General features: G+C 40.7%; 1 protein-coding gene across 1 annotated transcript in view; it reads right to left on the bottom strand.

Moving 5' to 3' along the window:
* APBB1IP (amyloid beta precursor protein binding family B member 1 interacting protein) overlaps positions 1 to 19,480 on the bottom strand; it is a 91,509-nt gene that overhangs the window by 52,507 nt on the left and 19,522 nt on the right. Inside the window, exons 2-4 of the mRNA XM_063452577.1 lie at positions 14,201 to 14,272; positions 10,194 to 10,281; positions 1,882 to 2,156 (exon numbers count right to left, since the gene is read on the bottom strand). Of these exons, the coding sequence (XP_063308647.1) occupies positions 1,882 to 2,156; positions 10,194 to 10,281; positions 14,201 to 14,272 (435 nt within the window). The remainder of the gene's footprint in view (positions 1 to 1,881; positions 2,157 to 10,193; positions 10,282 to 14,200; positions 14,273 to 19,480) is intronic.

Below are 19,480 nucleotides of genomic sequence, written 5' to 3'. Positions count from 1 at the left end.
ATCGAGCAAGTCAATTTGTGTAAAATTTGTTTGCACTGCACTATTTGCACATTTTTGTATATATTTGCTCATTGTTTCCTGCGTTATTTGTTTGTTTTGATATTTATATTTATTTATTTGCACTTTTTCGTGAAATTTATACAGTTTTAAAAGTTTACATTTTTACCTTGTGTGGTTAGCCATTGGTACTCAGGTCTGGTTCTACATGATTTGAGTATTTATTTGTTTTTGATAATATTGTCTAATATATTATTGCATTTGTCTATTCATAATAGCTTAACTTGTTTTGTTTTTTTTTGCCTTCTTTTGGATCAAAAGCAGGAAGGATAGGTAGAAAAGTTGAACTTGACGGGCCTAGGCTTTTTTTTTTAACCTAAATTACTATGTAAAAATGGAAATTTAGCTTTCTGACACTATAGCTTAGTGTAACATCATATAGTTTGAAATAGTGTGGCCACAAATGTAAGGTTCCGAGTTATGTATTGGTGATTTCACCAGCATAATTCTGCAATTCAGAGGTCTATTCACTAGACAGGGTATTTTAATAGATTTTCTAACTCAATGGCAAAATAGTTGACCTACTGCAGGAAAACTGCTAATTTGGCTTCAATATTTCAATTCTCTAATAATTAATTAGCTATTCCCAGCTTAGTTAATAGACCTCACTGTTTCAAGGTTAGTTTAGGTTAGGGTCCTGCTCAAAGAGTCTACCTTGACGTGGTGGCAGGCTTACTATTTTTAGGCCAAACTATAGATGAAGAGACTCCTTTCTATTAAGAATGATCATATCTGAAACTAGACCTGGATAAAATAACTCTGCAAGGGAGGGGGCGTGGTTAAGTAGGGGGGGGGGGAGGGGGGGACAGACCATTTGTTCTGTTAGGGGTCCGAAAATTTCTGGTGGCAGCCCTGCCTGATGGGAGAAATGCTCAGAATGTTAAGTCCCCCATGTAGTCCCCAACAGTATTACCCCTGCTATGTCAGTATGGAAACCCCTTGCATGGGGACTTGCATAAATACTGGAGCTGTGAATAAAGACCTCAGTTGACTCCCAGCCTATGTGTCGTCTAGTTCTTGGGAAGGAAGGATTCTTACAACGCTACCAGGATTATTGTCTGCTGTATTTATTTGCCTGGATTATTTATGCTGTTCCTGTTACCCAGCGTAGATACTGTGGATAATACTACCTCTCCGCTACACATGGATATTACTGGTTTGTATATTTTATGAATCATATTTACATCTGAATTTTCCTTAACTGTTGTTTTGATGTTTCTTGGAACTTATCTCCTTCATACACTCCAATTTTGATAATCGGCGAACAATATTTATGTAAATGATATCTAGGGAGGATGGGTAAGTAGGTGAAACTACATCCCCTTGGGGTTGTCTTGCTGCTGCTATGACTTACCAATCAAGAGCAAACAACAAAAAGGTTTGACATAACTGGGCAGACTATCTAGAGCACAACGATGGGAGGCAATGGCACCTGGTGCTGGTGTAACTAACTGGAGTGGAGTGACAATGATATAATAGTCATAAACAAAATAAAAAAATGGAAAAATCAAGACTTAAAATAGAAAAATAAGGAAAAAAGAACACAAATAAGTAATGACATTTTCTCCACCATGTCTTACTAATTACCACAAAAACATTTCAGAAATTCAGAGTAAATTTCAGATTCTAGGCCAGAATAATCAAACTGAAAGCATAGATGACTTATTAAATATTTCCAGGTTTGCCTATTTTAACCTAAAATTTGTGTTAAATTCACACTGAATTTCCAATTATTCACATTTTAACGCATCATCCGGACTGACTTTTCTAAAATGTATGAACCAGTCGATACAACGAAATCCTAATCAACGAATTGTGTGTTACCTGAGCAGTCGGTAATGGCGGATCCGGTGGGGGAGGTGGGAGGTCCGGTTCACATTCAGGGGGTGGTGGAGGCGGTGAAAATGAGAAGTCTTCTGCAGGATAAACAGTCAGGGTGTCACAAAAATGAAGATCAAATAAAGCGCTAGCATTGGTATCTGTATGAGATGAGCTCTTATGGTTCCGAGAGGTGACTTTTTGTTCAGCTTCACTAATATCCGCTACCAGATCGGCCATTAAGGCATCCAGATCATTGTCTTCAAGAGCATTCAAGGATTCTGTGAAAATAAAACAAAGCAAGCTTAATGTTTAAATTTTCAATATTAAACAGTGAAATTTAGTGAATTGAAAACTAAACTAAACTGCTAAATTTAGGGTTCAATAGTTATACTGTGACTATAGCGGAGTTGAAGAACTTTTCAGCTATTCAAATCAACTTTCAATGCACTACAGTTTGGTGTTTAGTGAATAAATACAAATGTTTGACATATGTCATCATGATCTCCATAGAAGGAACACTCCAGGCACCAAAACAACTTCATCTAAATGAAGCGGTTATGGTGCCAGGAGGCCCCTAGAGGCACTCTTACCTCAAGGGGATAAACCATTCTCGAACAGTTTAACCCCAAGTTGCCTGCAGCACTGATCTCCACTCCCCATGCAGGTGGCACCTGGCTCCTGAAATGTCAGTTTTTAGGTCCCCGGTGACTCCCTATTCACAAAACATGCTTGGAAAAGGTACATTTTGTGAATGGGGAGTCACTGATTGGCTGAGACCGTCACCTGACCACTCTCAGCCAATCAGAGGCCCTCCTGCCTGGTGGCATGCCGCACTCGCTGAATGTGAAAATTCAGAAGCTGGGTGCCACCTGAGGGGGTAACTTGGGGATTAAACTATTTCTGCCATTGGTGGACTGGTCTGAAATGGGGTTGGGTGGATAATAGGGAGGTGGAGACAAGACTGAATAAATTCTCCTAGCTGAGAGGCGTGCCCAATAATGCCATCTGACCAAGCTCACAGTAAGTTTATAAACATTTATGAAATTTTTCTTCTTCCTTCATTTTGGTTTGTATATTTGTTTAAAAGTGTTTGCTGGTTTGTTTAAAAAAAATATTGTCCCCAAAATACCTTGTTGATCACACATCGTTATATTCTATTATTCTTTAGCGTGTTTTTACCCAAAAGGTAGTTAACCTTTTTTACTCTTACTCAAAACCAGTAAATTCTCACAAATGTGCAATTATCTCATGTACCATGGCAATATCATTACATGCATGGTTGAAATGCGCTAGTCCATGCCATCATGGCATCACAAGCCTGTTTGCTCTCCTTTGCACAATATAAATAATGTAAAAAAGTAAAAATAAATAAATACTTGTCAAGTGATGCATGTCCCTTTAAGACTCCTGGTTATTTTAAACACGATACCTTAAAATACTGCATTTCACCACCTGATAGTTGTAGATTTTATGCCTAATTCTTTTTCTTAAAAATGAGGGTGAGACCATGAAGCTTCATTTTTGCGATATTATATGCGACCATTATGCGGTATGCGACCATTATGTGAAGCTTTATTTTTTTGCAATATTATATGCGAAAATTATGCGAAGCTTTGTTTTTATTGCACAAAATTATATGCTACCAATATGTGAACCTTTTTATTTAACAGCTTTTTAACAGTTGCTGATAACATTATAGTTGCCGAGAACATGCATATTTCCTAATGCATTAAATAAAAGCTGATCCTGATCTCTGTCTCCCAATTGTGATCCTAATCCCTGTCCTCCTGTTGTTTTAGCTATGAACATGCACATTTCCTAACGCATTACATAGATAAAATGTACTAAATTACAATAAACTGATTTGTGGTAAATCTTGTTGTAAGCATAAGATCAGTAGGATATTTGCCATAAGTTTTTAAGAATAGGAATGTCTCAAAACAAAAACAGCAACGACAATTATGCTATGAGTTGGATATGAACCAATTTTTGGACTGAAAAATCTGGCTGCAGCTATTTTGCGGTGAAATATTTGTGCTCGGAATTTAAATACGTAATGGATAGTAACTGTGAGCAAAGTTGGTTGTGGTGTGCCGAAACCAACGTATGAGTGGGCCTGTAAATAAGAGGGCCCACCAAGGAGAATGTAATTATAACAGGGTGTAGGTGGGTGGGAACAATCAGCTGAAAGGCAGAGGTGAGTAGGGGCTGGGAGTTTAAGTAGGGGACTTACTCCTCCCACAAATTCAGGCCTCCACAAGTTCAGGCCTTTTAACTTGTGCTCGGAATTTAAATACGTAATGGATAGTAACTGTGAGCAAAGTTGGTTGTGGTGTAGTACTTTTACCGGACACCAGGCATTATCAGTAGGGAAGAGAGGAATTATAGTAGGGTGTAGTGACCGGTTGGTTTTAGTTGTAGGGATCGAAAGTTGGTAGTGATCCTCTATTTTAGTGAGGTGTGATATTTTAAGTCTTAGCTTCGTATCTCCTTGACAAATTACGGTGAACTCTCTAGGTCTGAGAAAACCATAGAAAGCGAGATATAAAGCAGATTTGATCACCGTATTTGTGCCGATGTCGAATGGGGCTGTGTCAAGGAGATTACCATTAGATTACCTATAGATGGTCCTATCTTCAGGTCACTTAGCAGAGAGTGGAGGTGAAACCTTTGATATTCCTTTCAAAACCTTTTTGACGGGGTATGAAGACAGGAAAGGTGTGTTGTTAGGAAAAAAAGGTGAGGCTGTGGTGCTGGACCCCCGTGAGATATAGTTTAATGGTGTTGTGAGATAGTTTAAGGTGTAGGTAGAAAAAAGAGGCAAAAGCCACCATGGTTTGAATAGAGAAGTCACCTTGTAAACCGAACTCTGCTGTGAATTTATTAAATATATTAAGAGCCCTATTGTAAGTGATAGCCGTGTTTGGTGATAATGCTTGGTGAGTGAGTGCTCTAGCGTGGTTCAAGAGTGTGCTTAATCCAGGATTAGATCGTGGAACCGTGGTGTCCTGGATGGTTGTAGGTGAGCCGTTGGAAGTGCCTGAGAAAATGCCTGAAATTGAGAACGAGAGAGCGTCAGCGGCCGTGTTGTGAATACCCGGGATGTGAAAACAAACTAAGTAAAACTGGCCGGATGCTGCCAACCAGGTCAGCTTGCGAATCAGCCGCATGATGGTCAGGGAAGATGATCGCCCTTTGTTCACGATTTCGCAAGCTGCCGAGTTATCAGAGTAGCATTTGACTGCCTTGCCAGACCAGAGATGACCCCAGGTGTGTGCGGCCGCCACAATGGGATAAATTTCAAATAGTGCTGAGGTCTCTCTGAATCCTGGCAAGGCATCCGAATCAGTGGGCCAATGGCCCCTGAACCAGTGGTTCCCAAAAATGGCTGCAAAACCGGTATTGGCTGCTGCGTCTGTGTGGATGATGGGTGAAGAGGTGGAGAGAGGGGGAATAAACATGGAGATTCCATACCAGTCCTTCAAAAACTTCCCCCACATAGCTAAGTCAGCCTTGGCGTGGGGGTCCAAAGAAACTGTGCCAGAGTCCGGAACTCCGTGCAGCAGGCAAAGGAGTCTGGATATGAAAGACCTTCCCTGCAGAATGATGTGCATCGCAAAGTTCAGGGATCCGAGAAGGGACTGAAGTTATTTTCTAGTGCAAACATCATTCCACAGGAACAAGTCATCTCCCCTCTCAAACGTGACAGTTTGTCGTGGGGGAGGCTAGCTCTGAGGTTAACCGAGTCCAGTTCTATCCCCAGAAAGGTCAATTTAGTTGTGGGGCCTATAGTTTTGGCTGTGGACAAAGGGACTCCAAGTGTGGAAAATAGTGCAGTAGTGCTTCTGATTGCTGTGGGTGAAGGTGACCCTGGCTCTATTAGTAAAAAGTCGTCGAGGTAGTGGATAACGGAGTGACACCTGGTGACGTTCAGAAGCAGCCAGCATAGTGACTCTGCGAAAATGTCGAACAGTTTGGGGCTGCTTCGAGAACCGAAAGTGAGTCGTGTAGAGAAGTAATATTTCCCTCGCCATTTAACACCGTGTAAGTGCCAGAGTGAGGGGTGCATGGGTAGTAATTTAAACGCGTTTGTGATGTCCGTTTTGCTAAGCCAGGGTCGATTACCAGATGATATGATGGACTGTATGGCGTCGTCGATGGTTACGTACTGAAGTGAGAATTCGTCTGCTGGAATGAGTGCGTTTATGCTTGGAACAAAAGAGGAGTGCGGTGCCGATAAATCAATAATTAGAAGTTTTTTTTTGTTTTTTTTTTTGGGAATATTTGTGAATAGCAATACCAATGGGGGAGAATGGTGAAGAGGTGAAGGGGCCGATCATGAAACCGTTGGTGATTTCAGAGGCAATGAGAGTGTCTATGGAGACTGGGTCTAAACGTGCTGACTGGAGATTAGGGCATTCTAGTGTACCTGGGGGAATGGCTACAATACCCGTGAGAAACCCTTTAGTGAACCCTGTGGTGAGATAACCCACCAGATGATTAAGCCTGGGATCCCTTGTCTTGAGCACCACAGAGATATCACCGTAATTGAATGCCTTGTTCTCAAGTACATCCTGTGAGGCTATGAGCAAGGACACCAGACACACATCCTTCCCGTCTAGGATATCTTTCCTGATAGAGTGTGCTGGTGACTCAAATGGTGTAATGGCTGTGCCCGGTGCTGGAGGGGGGAGTATAGGAGGGCATGTTGGTATAGTAGGTACAGCCTTGAAAGCGACTGGGACTACCGTGGTAGTACCTGGGGAGGAGATGGCGCTTTCCACCTTAGATAGCCTGCTATTGAGGGTCTGTAGATTGGCCAAGATCTCTGCCAGGGTATCCTGGGTGGCCGTGCTGTTGCTTGGTGGTTGTCCTTGAGAGCTAGTCCCTGGCCTGGGCTCGGGGGCTTGGTGAGTAAGTAGCCTATAAAGTTCAGCCTTCCTAGCTGTGGCTGGAATGGGGATTCCCCTGAGCCTAAGCTCGGCCGTAATTTTGGGAATAGTCCATGCTCTCAAGGACGTGGGGGTTGAAAGAGTGAGTGATTCGCCTGGGGACCCGGGTCTGGTAGGCCTGAATGGAGTTTCTTCTGTCAATTCTTTGGTTGGAATAGGTTCTTGGGACATTCTAAAAGGAATGATTATGTGAAAGATATATTAGAAGGGGCATAAGGTAAGTAGGCGGGGTATGTGGGGTGGTGTATATGGAAGAACTGGACTGTAATGCTAGATGCCAAAGCGAAAAACTTAACTGTTGAATGTTTGGATAGGTGAGGCCCTGCTAATGCCAAGTGGCGGTGAGAGGCTCTACCTATGATTTGGCTTATGACGTAGTTGCCACAGACGTGGTGGCGGGATGTTGGCCTCTCGGTGACAGTAGAGAGAAATCAAAACGTGTGGCCGTGACAGGTGAGGCCCTGACTAGCGCCCTGTAGTAGGGCATGCGAGGCTTGTAACTATGATTTGGGCGTGGGGCCGTACCTCCGTGTTGAGGTGGGGGGGGGGGGTGGAAGGCCTCGCTGGGATGGGTTTTCTGATAGGGTGCGCTAAGGCATTAGCCTAGACCCTGTAGCCAGTTCGATTGTATATTTAAGGATAAGGTGAGAGGACTGGAATGTTGTGTAGATACTAACCTTGACTTCTTGCGAATGGTATCTGGAACCTTCTGGTGGTAATAAGTGTGGTAAGTCTCGTCTTATGCTGTCCTTGAGGAAGAGTCCTGAGGCTTTAAGACAGATGTTGACGTATTTATGCGTATCGTGGTGGCGTATGATTTGAATTGGGAGTAGGTTGTTTGTTAGGGGCGCAACGTGAGATCCTGCATTGAGGGATCTGGAAGGTTTAAGTGTGTGACTGGGCTGAAATAGATATTTGTGAGAAGGCTGGATGAGGCCTTGGGGTGACGATTGGACGTATTTGGGTATAGACGTAAGTACCTGAAGGTATGGCTGAGTACCGGGTCAGGTTTTGGTGTTTACCGGAGCCTGATGGCTGTATGACCGTATGTCTGAGTAGAAATAATAGTAAAGAATTAACGTACCGTGGGCGTAAGCCTGTGGAAAAGTAGTAATGAACTTGAGACCGTGATAGGTTTTATATGAGGTGTAGTAACAAACGAGTTGTGAACTATACCTTGGTTTGACATAAAGAAATTACGTTATGTGAAACGGTTTAACTGTGTAGAACCGGGGGAAGCCTAGAATAATACTGGAGCTAAGGGTTAACCGAAGAAAAATTCCATAGTTAACGACAGGTGTGGAGGTAAGTAATAAAACCCAATATGTAAACATTTTAGGCCTATGGCTTTATAATGCAAAGTGATAAAATACAATACCTGTTCCTGTAATAAAAGACCTTGAAATAAACAACTTTAACGCAGAAAAAGCGATAAACCGATGCAGTTTGTAAAGCCAAAAATATGTGACAGCGTGTTTATATGGAAAATGAATAGTACAGACGTTTATGTGCCGGATATTGTGTTTATAAACAGTATTTATTAGTATATGTGACAAAATGAAGTGTTTAATAGGTAAATATTTGTTGTGTCAAGGTCAGAGAGTCTTTCTATGTTAGTAATAGATTGGAGCGCTCTCTATTCCCAGCATGATGGGGTTAATTGGTGGGAGTCACCCCTTGAATGTTATATACCAGGTGAATGTAATTAACCAGCACTAGGGTTTTAAAAGGTTAGCCTCTGAAGACAGAGAATCTAACAGCTGGGAGAGAGGAGGCAGTTAAGCCTGAGACAAAGGTACTGTGTGAAACCTGCTTAAAGTGCTGTATTTCATTTTGTTTAAAACTGGGAACTAGATTAGCTGGCCAGTTGGATAGTTAGTAATACTGTTTAGTAAGTCTCCAAGTTGGAGTAGGATTTATTTTCTTTTTGTTTTATTTTGTGGGAGAGCACAACCTTGTATATATTGTGGAAAGTGACAATAAACTGCAGTACTATTTTATCCTGACTGTTGCATTTGAAGTTTGTGAAGAGCCTGGCCATCCTGCCACAGTGTATAGAAACCGTACGTTTATGATAGACGTGGATATTTTAAAAAGTAGTAAAACAAATTAACTGGTTAACAGAAAGAAAATCACAAGGCAGATTTTTAAACAAGCTAATTATATCCCCAAACTGACAAAAAAAGGTATCAGTAGCAATATGACCGAACAGGGAATATACGTAAAGAAAAGTAGAATTCGTGAAATAGAACTTAGTGCATACTGTAGCCTATTTGAATAAGAACTAGCCGAATATGGATTTAGAGCAAGGTGTTTGTGCTTTAATCGTACGAAATAGATTGGTCCTGGGTGACCAAACGGAAATAAGAGAATGCCCGTAATAATATTACTGTGTATATAAATAATAATAGATTAGGTAGTTTCCGTACGAATATGTAAAAGCAGTGATAAAGTGCCGAGCGTTCGTCTGTTTTGGCGTGAACACTGAAATCGGTTAAAAAAGCGTGTATTTGTACAAATATGATAGAGGGAGCCTACCCCTACGTTTTTAGGCCCGAACGGCGGGAAATAGCGGGGCGCTATTTCCTACGCCTAACTTACGTGAACGTGCCGGTCTCGTGACCGGAAACCGGGTACCTTGACCGGGAACCGAGTGGAAGGCCTCAAACGGACAGAGGACTGGTCAGGACGTCTGACTGCTGGAAACAGGAAAAAATTCTGGAGGGAAGCTGGACAGGAAGTGCTGGTTGCTATGGGGACAAAACAATCAGCTGAAAGGCAGAGGTGAGTAGGGGCTGGGAGTTTAAGTAGGGGACTTACTCCTCCCACAAATTCAGGCCTCCACAAGTTCAGGCCTTTTAACATGCGAAAATTATGCGAAGCTTTGTTTTTATTGCACAAAATTATATGCTACCAATATGTGAACCTTTTTATTTAACAGCTTTTTAACAGTTGCTGATAACATTATAGTTGCCGAGAACATGCATATTTCCTAATGCATTAAATAAAAGCTGATCCTGATCTCTGTCTCCCAATTGTGATCCTAATCCCTGTCCTCCTGTTGTTTTAGCTATGAACATGCACATTTCCTAACGCATTACATAGATAAAATGTACTAAATTACAATAAACTGATTTGTGGTAAATCTTGTTGTAAGCATAAGATCAGTAGGATATTTGCCATAAGTTTTTAAGAATAGGAATGTCTCAAAACAAAAACAGCAACGACAATTATGCTATGAGTTGGATATGAACCAATTTTTGGACTGAAAAATCTGGCTGCAGCTATTTTGCGGTGAAATACGGTATTTAAACCATGGATACAATGATATTGCGTTTACATAATCTGAATGTATAAACTTACCATTGAGATCTTTAAACCCAATAGAAAAATTCATCTCTGAAGTCATGTCTCTGGGAGCTGCAGGAGGAAGAGTTTCTATCCCCAGACTCTGAAGGTAAAAAGAACGGGAAACCATTACATAATATTTATTAAAGAATGGGCACAAAAGATTTGCTCTGTAATTTTCACATTTCAAACAAAATAAGGGTTCAAAAGGCATGCAAGACAAAGGACAAATAAGAAACAAAGAATTATAGTTTAATGCTACTGTTCAATTTTAAAACGAAATAGTCTTTGGATGCAGTTTCTCTGCTGTCTGTCAAATAACTTATCAAACAGTTTGACAAAGTCAGGCCCTCTCAATGGCCAATGCCCAGCCCTTACTTGTTACTATGGTGAACTCCACCATTTATCATTTGATGGGCCATTTTATCAGATCCTATTACAATTACTAGTCACATTTTTACATGAACCTATCATGGGTCGCCTCTGGTTATTTGGACGCTGGTTATTTGTCCAGATGTCATCATGGACTCAAATCCCTTCTAACTGTTCCCCAAATGATCCTCCTCTCTCCTAGGCTGATATACCAACACTCGGTGAGGCCCTCAGTCTTTATGGTTCCTCGTTGGTCAGAGTGGTTTCTTGAGTCCCATAGCTTTTCACAAAGCTTCTCACACTTGGGCCAGAGTGTACCTGCCATTGTGGCCGGTGAGATTTTGTCCTCCCAAGTCCCCTAAAGTGTGCACGCACCATGCAGGTCACACTTTATGGAATTAGGGGGTGGTTTTGGGGGGCTGTTCCAATGACAGGGTTGTTACATAGGGAGGGTGTACCTCCTTTAAAATACTGTGTAGCCTCTCTCAGGGCTCAGACATTCCCCTTACCCTTTGCATACAGTTCTGTTGCTCCCTATGAACACAGTCTGTAGCTAAAGTGACATTATTCCTGATAATTTTTTTTGTACCTCCTGCTTGCCTAAATCGCCTAAAGACCTAAGCTCCACGGACGGGCCTTATCATCTTGTTCTGACCACATCCCCGGATTGTCCTTCCCTGCACTGAGCTAAACTTATCAGCCTTTACCAATTTTTGTATCTTGATCTCCAGCTGTTTCCAGCCTTAACAGATGTGTATATTATCTTTGTTAACAGAGAAGTGGTGTGGGAGCCACTGGCCAATGCCACCATCAGATTGTATCTGGATACAAAAAAACTCAGCATTTACACCAGGCAGAAATGTGTTTAATGTATATAACTGATATGATTTTACTGAGAATAGGTATGGCTCCAGAGATAGACGTCTGCCAGACTTCTCACACATTTCTTTATCTTTGATGTGGTTACAGTAACGTGTGGTTTGCCAGTAACATAGAGGGCAGTTAATAACACAAGGTATATAATTATTATCATGTATTTATTTATTATTATTTGAAAATAATTGGATCTGATAGGAGATTTTTACTTGGTGAATGAAAGGTAGCGTAAGAGAAATGGCAACAGGAATTATTGGTAAGCAAAAAAATATTCTAAAGGTGCTTCTATTTGGTGAATATAATTGCGTATATGTAACAATTACCAAAGACTTGCTATTTGATTCCAAAACAAACAAACAATTAACGAGGGGAGAGAATTGGCAATGTCAGGGAGATGATGGGGCTCACGTGGAGTTAAAACTCTCATTAGATTCTGATTTGATTTGAGGTACAATTGTTGGTAAAACTTTTGAAATAATTGTTTTTTTTGTGAGCCAAATATACTCCTGAACCCCCGGCAACAATGTAACCCCCATTGTGATAAATAACAAGCTATAACACCCCACTCCCTCTAGAATGTAAGCTCATGGAGCAGGGCCCTCCACCCCTCTGTTCCTGTACGTCCAGTTGTCTGGTTACAATTACATGTCTATTAGTCCAACCATTGTACAGCGCTAGGGAACCTGATAGCGCTATATAAATAGTAAAATAATAATAATAATAACAATAGCAGTTAAGACTTCTTTATAATTGTTGCCATTGTTCTGGTTGTTGTCTTTACTCAGTTTAATTTTGGTGGCGCGATTAGAATACGTATAACTTGATCAAATAACGTCTGCCTCACTAATTGACTGAAAATATTATCAAGCTAACACCCCTGCACTTGTGTATACAGGAGTATACTTATACGAGTGCATTCTTTTTAGATTTATAAACTACTACCATTTACTGAAACAGAGCATACGTTTTATTTGTATTTTGCAGTTACAGTTGGGGATATTTTAGGGGGTTAAGTTGGTTGGTCTTAACGCTTATCGCTTAACCCCATGAGATACCCTGTTCAAAACCAGTTGCGTCTCTAGTCATCAATAGAGGAGAGAAAGAAAACTGTATATAATCCGAAAATATATTTTCTAACACACATTTCCAATCAGTCCCTACAATAGATTAGATTTAATTTTTTGCAACAAACACTATGGGCGCTGTGCTGCTGCCACATCAGCCCCATGGACCAGCCTCTACTGGTGTTTTAAGTATATTGGCTTAAAGACACCTTAGCTAAGATACTGTTATTTTACTGCCAAATATGTTTAGTAGAAATATGCAGATGCAATGCATTTTAGGTTGAATGTAGTTTCTGGGTAATTTACAAACTAAATACATCAACATTTCAGAATAACAATAGGATTGCGCAAACAATCTTGGTTTGTTCTAAATCTATTTTTTTTTTTTGCTACACCAATATCTGTTAGGAGTGCTGATGTATTAGCAATTTATCTCTTGGGAGTAAATATATATTGTTTGGAGATATAGGAGAAGATTTATCAAAGTGTTCTGTTCTGAAGAGTGGTATAAAGTAGCAAAAGTGGGGCAATCATCACGGAATCCTGCGGAACGAGCAACACGTTCAATTGGGACTCCTCCCCTTTCCAATTTTTGTACCATATTTTAGAACAGAACACTTTGATAAATCTCTCCCCTAGTCTCACTTTTTACAGGCCGCATATGGTTAATGTATTATAATTATATAAGTCTAAGCACGTACTCATTTTCTTCATGTATATATGATGTCCTCTTTTTTTTTCTTTCTTTTGTTTGTATTTATATTATGTTTATAATTTTTTTCTTCATTTTCACTTCAATATTTTTCAAGTGCATCGGAATATTTGTAATAAACATTCAGTAAAACAAAAACAAAAAACAGGGTGTAAAAGAATTCTGATACCGGACAACAGCATGCCCTTTGGAGGGTCCCTGCTCAGTTCCCAAGCTGGCTAAGTTTTAGCTCAAATTCAGCCCAATTAACTTACTGAGCTACCTCTTCCTATTAACATTTGTATAAAACCTATTGGTGTTAAATGGAACAAAATAAACATTAATTAACCTTTAATTCATATGCAGTTTGTTTGTACATGCCTCCTGAATTTCGAAGCAATCAAAACAAACATTCCTTATGGTCTCCTAGTGACTACTTCAAATGTAGCTCTTTGCACCACGATTGCTACAATATGGTTCTATTAGATTCTTGGGGATAAAGAAAATCACCTACTTAATTAAAAAAAGAAAATTGCAGAGAAAAATGACCAACTGACTATAAAAAAAAAATTAATAAAAATATGCATTTAAAGAAACGTTTTTGATAAGCCTGTGTTTAAACTAACGTGGCCAAGCACGCAAGAGCCAGCTACACACAAATTATTTTCAAGTGTTTTCATTATAAAAAAAAAAAAGAACAATATGTGTTGACATTTTTTGGATAAAGGCTTTATAGACATTGGATGGAGTTTAGAGTAAAACCCTTTCTTACAAAGAGATGCAGCTGTTCTGTGCTATTAGTTGGTATGATGTCACACTGACTGTTCCTCAAACACTCTGGAAAGGATGCCAAACAGACTGAAACCATTTTTTCCCCTTTGAAAATCCCCTTTTGTCAATATTTATACAGTCTGGAAATTCTCTGCGTGGAGCGGAGTACTAGGGATGAATAGAAAATAAAACTCGTTCAAGGCCATTTTTTTTGTGTCTAAATGGTTTTAGATGTTGGTAATGCTCACCTGGGTTAATAGGTCCATCTCTCCCAGCAAATTACTGAACATTGCATCGATCTCGTCACACGTCTGCTCCATCTACAAACAAAATATAGAGAAGGAAGTTATGGCCAACGCAGCGAATACCAAGTGGGTTATTTCATTGTGACTGTCTACTATGCAGCTACGAAATACACTTGCAATTTGTAGACAGTGGAAGAGATTTATCCAGGCAATAACTAGTGCTCTTCTGGAGCTAAGTGCTAAATAAGGAGCAATAACCGTGGAAACCAAAAGACGGTCCTTCAGCATTTAGCACGTTGCCTCAAAATAGCTTCTGGTAAAACGAGAATGATGGAAACATATCTTCTGGCTTCTTAAAGGATTATATAATACTTCTCATTGTATTGTGAGATGTTTGCAAAGGCTGTCTTATGTATCATCCCTTGCTTATAAATAAAGAATTAGAAAATAAAATTGCTCCTGGCTTATTAAATCTCCTCATTTAATGTTAATTGATTTTGATTTGACAAAATATCACAGGATACCAAAACCCACCTTTGCATTTACTACCATTTTTACATTGTTCCAAACAATTTCATAGGCTTATGACAGTGCATACCGTACTAAACATGAAGGATTGTGTGAAATGTTCGATAAAAGCTAAGCAATACATTTTGTTTAGCAAACTGTAAACTGTATAAAATGTAATTGTTATTGGCAAAATATAGGCTAACAGAGCCAAGTTGTGACTAATATCACAATCAATAATGTTTCTGTAAATAAAGTAGAAATATATTTAATTGGTTATAAATCATTTTTATTTAGCAAGAGTTATAGAGACTCTTTAAAAAATTTCCAAGCAAATTTAAAAAACTAACAGAGGAGTTTGTGCACTCTGACCAAAGATGAACGAAATAGAACCTTGTTAGGAGGATAGAATGAATTCAAAGTGCTTGTAATAAAGTAGCCAACCAGATTACTGTTACCATTGTATTCAAGGTGGGAAAAGCCTACATAAAGAGAAGAAGCCTACAAGAAAGCTCTTCAATCAGTTGGGCTGAAGAATGAAAATAGTTTTAGTTTTTTTTTTGCATATCAACTGATTTTATTTGTAACTCCTTCAAAGAAGGAACTATAATGGTTTACATGGAAACAAAGGCGTAACTACAAACCACGGGGCCCTGGTGCCAAAATTGTCCTGGGGCCCCCCATAGGTCCACCCACGCATATGTCTACTTCTTCCCTCCCACCATATGCTCCCCCCTTCCCTCACACACATGCAGACAAACATATAAACACTTGCAGACACACACATACATACATACAGACACACACACACACACACACACACACAGAAACATACATACAGACAGACACACACACACACACACATACACACATTTAGAGACACATAAATACAGACACATACTGAGACACACATACAAAATGTTTTAGTTACCCTTCTGTTTCCTATCTTTAAGATGAAGGAGGGTGACTTTCCCTGGGGTCCAGCGGTGGCTCGGGCTAATGGGAGTCAACGTTCCCACTCTGACTCCCTCTCCTTCCTCCCGCGCGGCTCTCTCTCATAGCTGGGAGGAGTGACCGGGGCAATCACTTCCTCCCAGCTCTGATGTCATCACAGGGTGCCCGGACGCGCTGTTAAATAGCCGCTGCCCTGGAAATTCATTGCCATTGGGTGGCCTTAACAGCATTGGTCACCCTATGGGCCCCTTCAGTGCGGCCCCGTCGGTTTCACCGCGCCGGTCGGAGCTGCAACACATGGCGGCAGGCACCTTGTCTCCGGGGGCCGCAGGACGGCCGGGCCCCCTGGAGTACGACAATGGTAGTTCTGCAAGTGCATGGAAACTTAAAACTTCCGTAATCGTTATCGTCCTATGACACTGAGTTTCACCAACTCCTTAAATCAAAATGTTACAGGAGGATCTTGAAAGTCATAGTAATAAAGATGTGGAATTCTCTGTTAGGCTATACCATATACCATAATGTAATATTATAAAAGAGAACAGGCAATGGCATTGTAAATCTAAGGCCAAAATAACCAAATCAGAAGATCTCTTCAGCTCAGTTATTTTTCACGTAATTCCCTTGTTTATTCTCCATAATCCATCATTTAGAGGATGAATGCATGATTATATTATTAATACAGTCATATGTTTTTGTTGTTTCTATTAGTCTTATTTATGAAACTGATTTGCAGAGGGGCAGGCACTGAAGCAGACACCACAACCACCGAACTAGAGAAACACATAAATTCTCTCAAGCATATGAATGCTGTATACAGCCGAATAGGACAAACCATGCGAATAGGTTTACACTCCTAGCATTCAAACTGGAACAGCATACAATAAATCCTCCCCCAATAATGAGACGACACTTCACTTTGAGGGTTAAGCAGGAACTTCACTGTAATGGCCACACACTGGCTTTTATGCAAGTCCCCATGCAAGGGGACATCCCACAGGGTGGGACACAGTACAACCAATCATTTACAGGAGAACCGTTAAACACACACAGCACAAACATACATCCCTCCCCTCTGCCTGTGATATAATTACTGAACACAATGGGTTAATGTAATTTATCACAGGCAGGAAAAATACACTTTTTATACATACACTGTAACTTTAAAAATATGCATCATATTCACATACATATTCAGAATCAGCATACTTTAAATATAAGCATAACCAAAATTCAGCCAATTCCATCCAGGGGTTAAAAAGTTAAGGGAAAGTCCTATTTGACCAAACGAAGCATGGCTTTTCTGCCCAAAACCAGTTCCACAGAGTCTTCTATCCTGGAGATAATTGGGAAGTTATCCAATTATCTCCAAGGACAGAGGCAAAACTCCATTAGCCACATGGCAGACAAAGGACAATAAAAGACATAAAAATACATACCGTTACATTTATCACATAGAACATACACATTCTACCTATCCCCAGATAGCTTAGATCGGAGCGCACATTATTACCGGATGGTGCTCAGATCACATACATACCGTTCAATCGCCATGGAGCCAAAGTCTTTCATACAGTCTTTCAGTATACGACTGGGCTCCATGGCATAGCTGGGGTAGCATGGCTTTAACAGTCCGCAGAAAGGCACGAATAAACCTTTCTGCAGGTAAAATAAAAGTTTAAAATGCAGGACCATAGTCTAAAGGGAGCAGGCGAGCAACCAGGCCTCTCCAGTGGACAGTGGCGAGGTTGGTTCCGCCACAGGGGGGTAGAGGGGTAGTAACAGGGGTTAGGGGGTAGAGGGGCAGTGACAGGGGTTGGGGGGTAGTGACAGGGGTTGGGGGTAGAGGAGCAGTGGCAGGGGGTAGGGTGGGGGGGGCAGTGAGTGACAGGGGGTAGATGGGGGTGGGGTGCAGTGAGTGACAGAGGGCAGAGGGGGGTTTAAATACCTTCCCTGGTGGTCCAGTGGGCGTCCTCTCTCTTCAGTCTGCAGCTACGCCGGGAGTGAGCTGCAGACCACATGGTGAGTCTCGCAATCTCCGGGCAGAGCGTTGCCGTGGCAATGCTCTGACAGGCTGGAGATCGTGAGACACCTCCATCTGCAGCTCACTCCCGGCGGAGCTGCAGACTGAGGCTGGATCTCTGTCAGGGCAGACTGACATGAGGGGTCTCGCACAACAATGCCGCCGGGCCCCCTCCTGTGTCGGGTCCTCGGTCATAGACCGAGGACCCGACATGTTAGACTGCTCAAAGGTAGTGCAGCAAGGAGGTATGATTAGGGTGTGCCCAGGCACACCCGGCACACCCCGTGCGCACGCCTATGGCCACACACACTGTAGTGTTCATTTGTGCAGTAAACTGCTAAACTGTATTGTAATTTGCAAAGCACAAGTAGTGGTATTGAAGGACACTGCAAATCAAACCTGTCTTTTACAAAAATGAAGGCAAACACAAACTAGTAAAATTATTCTAGTTATCAGTGAATCAAAGTTGGTGTAAGTGGCATGGGCAGTGGTTAGGCTTAGAAGTAATCTAGCCACCTCACCAGTCTCACACTATGATCAATGACACAGGCACTGCAATGGTAATAACAATACATAGTGTCTATTGATCTGTCTCCTTCAATAGCTGAAGTCAATGAGTCTGAAAGAATCCTACTTGGACATATATTGGTCACTTCACACTTTATCTGTGAATAAAATCCACTGTGCCTGTCCCCTAAACAGCAATCGTATTTTATTCCACCTCTAGATTGGACAGGAGATCCAGCCCACATGACTGGACAGACCATTGTCCATTTACTGCTTATTTTGTGTGTTTCATGATTCGTCATATGGCAATTAGGAGTTGGGGGATTCAGAGGAGACCCAATCACACAAAATCTCACAATTGGGATGAAATCAAATGCACGAGATAAGACTCTGCTGTTAGCCTGTCTCAGAATAAAAATTTTACTGTATTTAGTTCATTTTAGTCCTACCTACTAGAGGATCATTTTAAAGTGCTCTCACTCTCCGGGAGCGGAATGATTGTGGATACCATAGTAACTGAGATTGAGGTGACACTACATCCAAATATAGAATACAAACACTAGTAATGTGTCACAGAAAGCTTTCGATAAATGTAATATTACTGCCTTTTGTAAACCTGCTGAGTACATAAATGTAATTAGAAAGGAGATAAATGCTACCCACTAATTGTCCATGAACATGTGGCATAAATATAGACAGAAGGTTGATTTTGAAATGTTCCTTTATTAATGAATTACATTTGACTGTACTCTTGTAGAAATTCATTTAGATAATATCTGAAGCAGAAAAAAAGAAAATATTCACGTAAAGATCCCACAACTAAAGGGGAATCCCGACAGAATCTAAGAAATGAAACAAAATATGTTTATTATTTACAGATTAAGTGCATGAATCCATACCTTCCAAGTGTCTCTATTTAATAGGGATAGTCCCTATATTGGACCCAAATCCCTATGTCCTTCTTTTCAATCCTAATGTCCCTCTTTTCTAGGACCTCCATATTGTTGGTGTGTCTGAGTGTATAACAGAGCTCCACAGCAATAATACTCACAGTGAGTCTTTAAACTACAATAAAAGTGTTTAGAAATGAGTCTGTGTAAATGAGAAACATTGTTCTTAATTATATCTTAGTTGCCAAATTATTGTTAGTAAGTCAATTTGTCAGAATAACCCCACCACTGGCCATTCTCCCTGGTTATATTCATAAAATTATATAGTCCCTCTTTTTCATTTTTTCCATATTGAAATGTTTGGAAATATGAAACATCTCTCTCTCTCTCTCTCGCTCTCAT

The sequence above is a fragment of the Pelobates fuscus genome, chromosome 4, assembly GCF_036172605.1.
Source record: "Pelobates fuscus isolate aPelFus1 chromosome 4, aPelFus1.pri, whole genome shotgun sequence".
Taxonomy (NCBI): Eukaryota; Metazoa; Chordata; class Amphibia; order Anura; family Pelobatidae; genus Pelobates; species Pelobates fuscus.
Note: the sequence above shows the minus strand (reverse complement) of the source record. Positions and strands in the feature narration are given on the sequence as shown.